This window comes from Sinohyriopsis cumingii, chromosome 9 (assembly GCF_028554795.1).
Source record: "Sinohyriopsis cumingii isolate HCF-2022 chromosome 9, ASM2855479v2, whole genome shotgun sequence".
NCBI lineage: Eukaryota > Metazoa > Mollusca > Bivalvia > Unionida > Unionidae > Sinohyriopsis > Sinohyriopsis cumingii.
Window position 1 is genome coordinate 26,896,419 of NC_142969.1, and position 12,116 is coordinate 26,908,534.

Genomic DNA, 12,116 nt, shown 5'->3' on the forward strand with positions numbered 1-12,116 from the left:
CTATGTGGAGACTGTATTTCTCAACGAGTTTTTCCAAAACTTTAAAAATAGGTTTATATCATCTTGGATGATGAGTTCGATGCATATTATTTATGCCTTTATCTTTGGATTTTTCACAAATATTTTTTACAAATATTTTTTAAAATGAAATTAATGTTGATTAGGTTAAATCTGCGTGATATTAAGGTTGGGAGAATATTTAAATTGGTGTGTGTTCTTAGAGTACTACATAAGCCTGTTATATGAAACATCCAGCTGACAAATTATAAAAGTCACATGTGTGATATCAGGCCAACATGGGGGTCTTATTTGTAGTGCCATTGATGAATGCCGGAAATAAAAGCTAATCTTTTTTATTCAAGTCTGTTTTCATGCAATAACTGCTATCTCCATATTCTCTGATTGACCAGTCCTAAAACAATACTACCTGTGCAAAGACTATACTGATAGCAGGACATGGACTATTCCATTACTTATATGGGAGGGAGGTTTACTGATTTCAGCTTGACTTAATCCTAAATCCATTTGGTTTATCATGTTTTTCCAAAGCTACATGACAACAGTAATATGGCAGAGATTTGATTACTAGTATGTAGAGCTAGTTAAAGAGCAGTGGTCAGTATTAATCTATTTTAGTTCAGTCTTCATTCAGGAAATGGAAAATGTGGAACCCAGTGACCCCTAGCAGTCAAAATCAGGATTATTAAGGGGGGTGGGGAAACAACATGGATCACAAATATCCTTACCTGTTTCTTGTTTATTCAAGAAATATAACAAAATTATTATCAGAGAATCAGGTAATGGATTTATTAATTTCTGCAGTAAATATTAATTTTTCCCTTATGTGCTTTAACTAAATCATTGTAGAGTAGAATACTACATTGTTTTCTGCAATTTGCTTCTTAGATAAAATTATGGTGTCCACTTTTCAGGACACATTTAATTCTGTGGACGAAAAATTGTCCCAAACTTTGATATGGTCTGACTCAGCAACAGCTGATTCAGTATGTATTATGCTGAACAAGCGAATATGATTTGCAGAAATCAATAATTGCATGATCCGAACACCTAAGATCATTAATAGTCTCCCATATCGGAAACCTTCCATACTGGGATTTGAATTCCTGTAGCTTGAATAACCATAAAAACCATCTAGAATTTATTTTGGAACAGCTTTTGCTCTTTGTATGTAACTTTTGAAATAGATGCAGCAGTTTTGTTGCTGATGATTTCATCTCACTATAACATTTTCTATCAGTGAATCATTAACCGTGTGCATTGATTGGTTCCCAAGCTAATGAAAGTCAGCCAATGAGATTAATCTTTCCTTTAGTAATGAGTGCACACCATTCTGTAAGCTTTGGATGAGCTTGATTTAGTCTAAAATCAACATAACGATCGTATCTACATTTTCTTTGGTACTTTTTTATGTGTCCCACAAGTGTCATGCAGGGAACTTTTGCACTGAAGTTGAAAAACAAAGGTTATTGGAACAATTTCACATCCAAAAATTAGTGGGTATAAATTTTGTGTTTTCAGGGAAAATATTAATTTCATGGAAAGTTAAACTTACGGATTCTTTGGGGGAAGGAACCATATTATTTCCAGCTTCATGTAAAAGACAAAACACCCCAGATTTCCATCCAGTAGACTCTTCCAGGCATGTAAACACTTTGTCATCATGACTCTGAGTACTCTCAGTTGTCAAATACTATCATTTCAAATGTACACAGAACTTGCTGGTACTTATACTGGTAGCATGGTTTATATTGATGATATGCATGACCATACAGCATTGACTGTGCTTAAGGCAATAAATACACTGACAACTAACTTTAGACTAAATTCAGTTGTTTGGCTTAATTTGAACTCATTAAAAATTTTGGAATGCAGTTTTAGTCACAGCGCATAAGATGCAAAGATAAGCTTATCTAGAACTCTGCCTGATGTTTAAGCTGGCTTAAAACAGGAACCACTTCTGACACCAAATAAACATATATGGCTTAAATGTCTGGTGAATGGTCTGAATTCTAAGGGTGATCATGCCAGATCGTTGATGGTTAGGGTGGGTTTCTTTGCTGATTTGGAATGGGTCTGGGGCCATCAATTTCGAAAACAGTTGATCCATTGGGAATACAATTTCGGATGTTAATTTATAAAAACAGTATTTCTGGATAATTTTGTACAGTTTTTTCTTCAGGTATTATGATCCCATGTACAAGTAGTAGTAATTAATATAAAATAAACATAATAAGAATCAATAGTGAGTTCTTACTTGTCTTAAATTTGTTGCCTTAATTGCTTTTAACTTTTGAATGCATTTTAAAACCAGTTATAATACTCGAGCAGTACTCTGTATAGTCATATACATGTACTTTAATTTAAGCCAGTGACTGTGACAGTCAAGGTTATTAGTGGTCCCAGGGTGCATAAATGGACAATATTAGACAATATATAGATAATTTTTTTGTACCCCATGATATATAATCATTGCTTAGAATATTTACATCGTTATAAGAAGGTGTCACATACCAAATTTGGGCTTTATCTCACAGTTCAGTATTTTACAATTTCATCACACTTTCCGTTTTGCTGTTTAAATTAAAAGCCATATGAGATTAAGTGATGAAACTTTGTATGCTGATAAATCTTTATAACATAGAATCTTTTTGAGGTACAGACATGATCTTAGTTCAGTGTATCGTGGTTTATATTCAAGGTGAAGGTCATTTATCAGTTTTTATTTTGGCCATTTCTGCATTTTTTAAAAAAAGTTTTAAGAGTTGGCAATGCAAGTTATTTACCTTGTTTGCCATGTAACTTTAAATCTCTGTCTTGAATGTTATTGTCAGGTTTCATTTTTGTTTACTTGGGTGATTTCACCATGGTAGACAGGGAACATAATTCACTGAATTTGCTTGTTCCTTCTTAACTGACGTACAAAATTATTTGGTTTGGCTTTGTGGGTTTAATGCCATTTTCCAGCTCTTGATGGGATATACATGGCAGCCTGTACATTTCTTGATGGGATATCCATGGCAGCCTGTACATTTCTTGATGGGATATGCATAGCAGCATGTACATTTCTTGATGGGATATACATGGCTGCCAGTACATTTCTTTATGGGATATGCATGGCAGCCTGTACATTTCTTGATGGGATATGCATGGCAGCCTGCACATTTCTTGATGGGATATGCATAGCAGCCAGTACATTTCTTGATGGGATATGCATGGCAGCCAGTACATTTCTTGATGCGATATGCATGGCAGCCAGTACATTTCTTGATGGGATATGCATGGCAGCCTGTACATTTCTTGATGGGATATGCATGGCAGCCAGTACATTTCTTGATGGGATATGCATGGCAGCCTGTACATTTCTTGATGGGATATGCATGGCAGTAGTAGTAAGATCTCTGGAATAAATACCCATGGGAAGTTACTGGCAAGCTTTCTTATATACCCACATTGGCCAAGCTGACATTCAAACTGACCCCACCAGAGGTGATCTGTACAGGTGTGCACCTAAAACCACTGGCCCCATACCTAATTGGAGTTCATGTGTAATGAGAACCAATCAACATAATGTAGCTTCTCAGCATTTTGTACCAATTGTTTTTAAGGGGTGTGTGTGTTTTTATGCACAATTGTGACATCTGTTTTGGAACATTACCTTAGTAAAAGGTGGCATCACTTTTAATGCCAACCACTTTTGTTGCCAGTTGAACATAGTTTGAAACTCAGCATCACATGCACTACATTTGGCTGAAGATTATGGTGATTATAGTTCTATTATACTTTTTTGTGTTTTTCAGACTCCAACAAAAAGTTGAAAGATGTTCTTAATGAGTTCAGTGGGCATGGAGCACTTTCAAAGTACAACCCGGAAGAAGTGAGAACTTGGATATAATCTAATCTACTTCCCTGCCACCTAACCCCACCCTACACCCTCACTTACCCCTGCCTCAAAGTGCTTATTGATTGTTTGTCCCTGTTTACTCATTTCAGTGATCTTTAGTCTGCAATTGACACTGTTAGTCATCATATAGTGTACTTTCTTTTCAATAAAGAAATTATCTCCCAACAGCAGATATTTTGTTTGAAAAAATACATAGTTAGACCATATGAAATCTTTGAGTATTTTTAGCTTATATTAGTTTCTTTTAACACACACACACACACACACACACACACACACACACACACACACACACACACACACACACACACACTGTATAGGAACGGAGGTAATTCAACAATTAGGACATTTTTAGTTATGGGCTCTCCTTTTCATTGCACAATTTTTCCAGACAATTCCAGAAGTGCTCTCCAATGAAACTCCTGGAAACTGGACAATCTCCAATCCAGGATTCTTTTTAATCTGATCTTTTTGGTGTTGAATGTATTTTTTTAAAACAAATTCTTTGTTGTAAACAACTCTACAAACAGGAATATCAGAATTATGGATAATAGAGAAATTCTCAGATCCATTCTTGAAAATGTAATAATGACCCAACACCAGAAACATGATTTGTTTACCTTGCTACCAGGAAAATATCACATCTATGAAAAGTATAAACCTGTAAATATAATAATTGACAAGTGATGCACACAGTGTCATGTTAATTTGGGTATAACGTTTAAATATTTGCACCTCAAATCAAGTCGTTTTTTACAGGTGTGGTAAAACAGGTGTGATTGGTCTAAATGATCTCAAGGCTGATTATTCCTTTATGTATTGAAACTTTCATAGTAGCTGCATCAAAGAAGCAATTACAGAGATACTATTAAATTTAATTGCTTTCATGCTATAAAGATCAAAAGAAGTTGTTTAAAGCCAATAAGAACTATTCGAAATTATTTAATAAGTTGTTTTTTTTCCACGTTGTATTTGCATATTAAGTAAAAATTACATTTAAACTATCAGCCACACAGCAGGAAGCCGAATTGTCTCTTAAAGACAGTGTCACTGTGATAAGTTGGTAGCTTTCAGTGACAGAAAATCCATTCTTTGGAATTCTTTAATGAAATGTTGAATATGTAACAGTACAAGAACAATCAATGTTGCACCATTTTATTATTTGTTATATTTGCTGTACAGTATGGATATACTGTATATATATTTTCAGAACACATCGTACGATTGATGTATTTGTGTAACTGCTTTAATTTTTGGCATGTTTTATTTTCAATTGCATGGTGTGCTGACTTCGTAATAATCATGAATATAAAATTGAAAATTATTAATATCTTATAGTATAAGCATTGACTGAATATGTACCAGAATGTACTTTCTTTCAATACAGTAAAACCTGTCTTGAGAGGCCATCTGTCTTGAGTGACCATGTTCTCCAAGTATAGATTTATTGATTATGTAGTGTTGTGACCTGTTATGAGAGACCACCTGTCATGAGAGACCATATGTCTTGAGTGACCATGTTCTCCAAGTATAGATTTATTGATTATATAGTGTTGTGACCTGTTATGAGAGACCACCTGTCATGAGAGACCATATTTTTTGGCAGGGTGGTCTTTCAAACCTAGTGCACACTGGACGTAAGTATTAGTCTCCCCAGAGTATTTTTTAATTTTTTAAATTGAGTCTCCTGAGTGTGTTTATTTAAAATTTCTCTTTGTGTGCATGTTTATACATGTATATAAATCTTTAAAATTTTGCATATAAATATTGATTTGATTTAACTTCTTCAAACTGACTAATTTAAATTTTAGATATTTACAGGTGGAAATCTTTCTGGCATTTAAAGATATAGTTGCAGGCATATATTAAGGGAATTAGTTGCCTTGCATGTGGGAAAATGGGACATACTGGAGATAGATTCGATTGATTTATGTATTTATTAGCTTTTAATTAGAAAATGAAGATAATTTTTATGAGGAATCCTGTTTGAGATCTTAGGCAGACATTCAGAGTTCCAACGTATCTGTGCTTAAAAGTCCAGAGCTCTGTATGTCCTGTACAGGCTTGGGGCTACTGTGGCTATTGGTTAGTGTGCATATTGCAGTATTTTGTCTTACCTGTTGACCATCGGGTAGTCAGAGGTATTACATTTTGTCTCACCCAGGTAGGCACAGTGAGACACAGATGTAAGCTTTCTGGTAGTGACAGCATCAGCAGCATCATTACTGTTGATGTTTTGTATTAAAGTTTTGCATGGATGTTTTTGATAAGCCAGCCGTGAAGTGTGGCTACAAAATTGTATGGATGAAAGTGAGACACCAGTCTATTTTTTCTGATGAAGTTTTTGTTGCTGTTCCCATAGACACAAGCTTAAATTTCTGCATTTAGCCTTTTTCACCTTAAACTGTTGCATTGTATAGTCATAAAACTTGATGGATAAATTCATCTGGATTAGCATAAGTAGGTCACAGTAACTTGACTTTTCATTGGTCAGTGATTATATACCTTTTCTAAATTACATTGATTTATTTAACATTGTTGCATGTACAGTCACTGACCTTGATAAGTGCTTTCTTATTAAGGACATATCCAGTGATTATGTACATTTTCTAATTTACATTGATTTATTTAACAGTGTTGCATGTACAGTCACTGACCTTGATAAGTGCTTTCTTATTAAGAACATATCTAGTGATTAGGTACATTTTCTAATTTACATTTATTTATTTAGCAGTGTTGCATGTACAGTCACTGACCTTGATAAGTGCATTCTTTTTAAGAACATATCTATATACATGTAGTAAGACACAGAGATCTACTTTTTATGTGACTGGTTTGGGCTTGGGGATTATGAAGTAGGAGACACACGCTCATTCAAGAGAATTATTGTCAGCGTCTTGATTTGGAATTTTCTGTATTTGTGCAGCTTGCTGATTAACTGATGTGTCTTGTATTCTTTTTTCAGCCGATTGACTATCATGGCTTCAAGCTTTTCATGGACACATACATGGAAGCAGAGATTCCAGAAGAGCTATGCAAGCATCTGTTCTTATCCTTTATCAAAAAGTCCGCGCCTCCAAAGACAAACAATATGGGTAAAGAGTACAACCTTAAAGATGTGGCTGCCATTGCCTCTCAGACTGTTTGTGCACCTATTACCCAGCAATCCACTGAAATCCATAGTGGGTACCACGGTTTAGCTGATAAAATCCATGTACTAACTGACAAATTACATTTAATTGGTGAAAAAGGCCACATTCGCCATGACAGCAGTGGTGGTGGCAGTGATACGGGTAGACGGAGTCGGGCAGGTAGCTTCCCACTCGTCATTGGCATTTGTAGTAGTTTGGGTAGCTTTTTATTTCTGCTGTAGTTCTTTTGTGTAGCCACTTGCTTTATGCTATTTGACAGTTCTGTGCTTAGCCTTTAGCCCCTGATGATGGTCAGGATCTAAACCAAAATACCATTAGGAATGTTTTGGGGTGCAGTCGAATGTCATTTGTTTGAAATGGATAATGTCCAAATAAATGATTGTCCAGATGAAAGGTACGAAGAACAATTTTAGAGCTGGGGACATTCTGTTCATCCAGACAAGTGAAAAGTCAAAATATTTTGTAAATTGGTAATGGACACTTTTCAGCGGGTTATTTCCTGATTATCAGAATTCAGCTACTTTTATTTTGCTAATAGTTTACGTTTTATTCTTCTGCAGAATTTTTTTATTTATTTCTTTGGTTAGAGGCTTATAGCTTCAGTAGCTCAGATGACTGTTCCATCTTGTCCATAGAAGATAATGGATGGAACCAGTCTAATAGTTAAATAATAATTGATGTTTTGTTGTCCTTATGTTGGTTTGTAACAGTAAATACCTAATTCTGCATGTATTATTTTCACATTGTTAGTGAAAAGGTTGTTGATCTTTCATGCCTTCCAAATTTATTGCAACTTGTCAGCTGATATTGTTTGCTTCACTAGATGTTTTGGTGTTCTCAGTACTTTGATATATGGTTTCATTTGGTTTGCATTACATCATTTCACCTTGTTTTGTTTTCACTGAGTAGAGTTGGACTTTAGAAAAATGCAAAGGGTGTTTTTATTAAGCTTAGAATGAATATTGCATGCATATACATGTTTTGAGACCTTTTTCCATTTTTATTGCCTTTTGATGTTGGTGTCATTTCCTGTGTTAGCAATCACAAAATGTAGCAGCCCATTCCCCAAGTCTTGTTATAAGTGTTTCTGCTCAAATGCATGGTTTGTTGTGCATGGATTTTAAAATAAATCTGAGAGATCATTTAAACTGTTGAAAAGAAGTTAAACCTCACCATTGATTTTTCTCCTCTCACCTAAAATTTACATAATGACAATAGATACAGCAGAAATAACATACTAGGATATCTCATGTCCATTGATGTAAAGTTTCAGATGTATCGTAACATTGTGCCACCAGCATTAATACAAAAATATATATGTTGTGTTAGCCAAGATTCAGGTCCTTAGTGGTGTATTCAGACTAACTTTGAATAGTACAGCATATGTCTGGTATGCTTCTTGCTGTTAATTTTGGCATAATTTTATGAGTGAAATCAATTGGTGAAGATTTAATGTAATATTTACATGTTTATTCTAATTAATATCACTTGTTCTGTTAAATCCTGAAAATAAACATAAAAAAATGTAATCATCCATTTCTGATGAAATTCAGTCAAATTTAGGGCAGTAAAAGTAACCAGTTATATGGTTATATTTGCTTTGTTTTATTTTTTTTCACCCAATTTCTGTGTGATGCTTTTTGTCAATGAAGTTTGATATTTATGTAAAACTTAACAAAAAGCCACATTTAGCATTTGTTAAGATCTTTTTATAAAGCAGATAAAACTGTATTAAAGAGAATCATAATGAAATTACTTTTTTATTAAGTAGACATATATCCAGAGACTATTATAATAAAAACAATGATCCATTGATACAGACAGATTATTTGATTTCAGACATTAGATGACTTTATTATTGTTGCATTTATGAATATAAGGCAGTGCATTACCACTCCCTTACGATTAAGCTGTTACTAGGAGTCATAAAGGTGCACTGCCATATAGGTGAGGTTAATTTATATAGCTCTTTCACATTATTAAACCATTTGTGATAGTGCAATTCGATATAACATGGTAATGCTATGGACTACATGACCAAAATTAAAGTATTGTATTTGAATTAGTTTGTCAAATGTTAGGTGGTATGGGTTGAAAGAAAACAATTTTAGGCTTAGATGTACAGTTTCCTTTCTGCAGCACTAAGCCAGATTGCAGACATGGGACATATTGGCATAAACTGTGCGTAATAAAAAACAAAATACATGAAAATTTTAATTTGGAAACTTACCAAATATGCTTTTGATAAAACCTTTGTATGCCTTGTCATCTGTTAATAGAGGTACCCTGTTAATCATTTTGAGCAAAGTGGCCCAGTTTCTGGCCAAATTTCGAATTCTATTGCCAGACTGATTATGGATAAGATTTTTGAGGATTTTAAGAGTAGGATAAAAGAAGAAAAACCATTCTCTTTCTTTTGCTGTTTCATAAGTAAATCTTTATTAAAAAGAGTCAATCATGGAAAAAGTATTATGCACTTGAAAATGTAGGTGATACATTGGTTAAACATGGAGGACTGCCATACTCTCAGGAGCACTGATGTAACAGCACAGTCTGGGTCTATACAGTTGTGAGTGCAATATGACCAAATAGTCAATAGCTTTTCTCACTGAAGATTGAGACAAGAGTTTAAACATCATTGTTGATATCTTTAATTTGGGTCCTGTTGCTCAACAGCAATTTTTATGCCACAGATATACAAGCAGTGAAGGAAATAAGAATTGAGTAGGGTATATCTTCAGTTCTTCTCCTGTAGGGAGAACATGGCTATGTTTTCAGGTTGTACTTCAAATTATGATAGTTATACTTTGAACTAATCTTAAATTAGCTTTATGACCGATAAATTTTGGTATACAATTCACGAATGTTTTATAACAGAACTGAAACACTGTACCAAATACCAGTCTGCACTTTCTTCTAGGACAGATACAAGTTACATTCCTTTACATAAGGTTAGAGGTCATTTGCATAAGGTTGGAGGTCATTTGGGATTAAAAAAATACGTTATGTCCAATGTTCATTCAGATTTAGTCACAATTTTTTTAAAGTATGAACATTGAAAACATTCAAGCTTAGTTTGTAGCAGAGACAAAGCTTCAGTCAACATACTGTAATATACTTGCTTTAGCTGAGTCCAGCTGAAAACAACAGGCTATGACCTTCCATTGCATAATGCATCAACAGATCAGGGTCTGTGTTGTTTCTTCTACTGATTACTTCTAAGCAACTGTATGGATCTAGATCTGCCATTCAGTGACAGATCAGTGTCTGTGTTGTTGGCAGTTAGACTCAACTTGTAAGTAAAAATTCCTTCTAAACAACGATGGTTTTACCCTGAAATGACCACTGGCCACTAGAGCTCTTTAATGCACTGTAATGGTAGGTGAAGTGTGAGTTCATATATTATTCTAGCTCAAAGACATGTTAATAAAGTTTTGTTACAAAATTAGTGAAATATTAAATTTTGTCACACTACATCAAATAGAAATAAAGACAGTATGTCACATTGGCATCAGATCTTTCAGCTATACAGGTTTACTGCTAAAAAAATTAGTTAAATATCAGTCAGAAAGTTCTCTAAATTTAGAGATGTTTCAATTTTACCATTATCCTACCACATAATTAAAGTAATTTTTAATGAAATTGTTTTATTCAAATCCCATTCCAATTCATATTATTGCCAAATATAACATATTTTAGTCCATTATAATTAGTTTAGGATCATTGATATTCATGATTTTACTTTCTACACAAATGTTGTTGGACCTGCCAACTGGTTTTAAATTAAGCTGAATAATATTTATTGAATTATTTATTATTTGAATTATTTATTGAACAATATTTATGCATGTTTTGAATTATTTCCAGGTTCAGCCACAGCATCAACACATCCATCAGTGGCGGTAACAGCCAATCCAGCAATTGAAAAAGCTCAAACAGCAGGGGAGGCCACTCCAGATGCTTCAAACCACTCCAGGTCCTCATCCAAAAAGTCGGACCATAGCATGCATAGTGCTCATAATGGTATGTTTGATTTTTCCTGGCTGTAAATGGATGATCTTGTATGAGTGTTTGTTTCATATAAAATTTATTAGTGTTTGGGCCTCAACCATAAAACATTATTTTCTGAGCCTCACCACCCCGTTTCCACATTTTGTTAAGTTTTGCCACCCTCAAAAAAAAAATCTTGGAACCCTCCATGACCATCAAAAACATTCTCACGACCCTAATTTGAGTTGCAACCCCAGGGTTAGGAGCTTTAGAGAAATATAAATAATGAATTATCAATGAATTTGTTAGTTTATACAAAATTAATACACTTGTTAGATTTGAGTGATTAAATACGTAGATTTTGAGCAATAAACCAATAGAAACAAGTCAGTAGTTTGAGGTACAGGTGAATGCTGCCCCTTTCTTACAATATTACTTGACAATTTACTGCATCACATCTACCCAGTGTGCTGTTATGATATTTTCCTTGTGAAATATTTAAGGTATCAAATGGCTTATCAATGAATTTATAATCATAAAGTCGTGTGACTTGTTTGATGTACTAAAATTCACAGTACTTAAGAGCATAAACCGTACTTAAGATTATAAACCGTGGTGTAAAGGAATTCCAGTAACCAATATAAAACTTTTGACAGAAGTTATTGCATTATTTAATGCAAAAGTCCATCACAGTAATTATAGGTTACTGCATTTGTATGGGGAAATATGAACAAGTTTTGGCATGGAATACTGCACGAACTTGTGAGTGCAGTATATCCTTCCGACAAAACGACAGTAACCTTTTTATTATATGCTCATTTTTTTATTCTACCTTAGGTTTAATTATATAAACAAAATACACTACAAGAAACAATGTAAATGAATGAATGCCGAATTCCAAACTAAATACACAAGCACAGATTTATCATTACACAATGACATCATTATTAATGCGCACATAACTCCGCCCAGATAAATTTGAACTTAGTCGCATGCTCGACATAACTTTCAAAAGAAAATGGCGTGTGTAGTTAAAATTGAAATTTGCAGTC

At 34.0% G+C, this 12,116-nt stretch overlaps 1 protein-coding gene across 5 annotated transcripts in view; it reads left to right on the top strand.

The window, feature by feature from the left end:
• Positions 1-12,116, top strand: part of LOC149791443 (diacylglycerol kinase beta-like) — a 264,102-nt gene that overhangs the window by 59,473 nt on the left and 192,513 nt on the right. For 4 of the 5 annotated variants that reach the window (XM_089969976.1, XM_089969977.1, XM_089969978.1 and 1 more), the window contains exons 3-5: positions 3,819-3,895; positions 6,888-7,233; positions 10,942-11,097. In XM_089969976.1, the coding sequence (XP_089826102.1) occupies positions 3,819-3,895; positions 6,888-7,233; positions 10,942-11,097 (579 nt within the window). The remainder of the gene's footprint in view (positions 1-3,818; positions 3,896-6,887; positions 7,234-10,941; positions 11,098-12,116) is intronic. The other variant, XM_089969980.1, reaches the window with a different exon arrangement.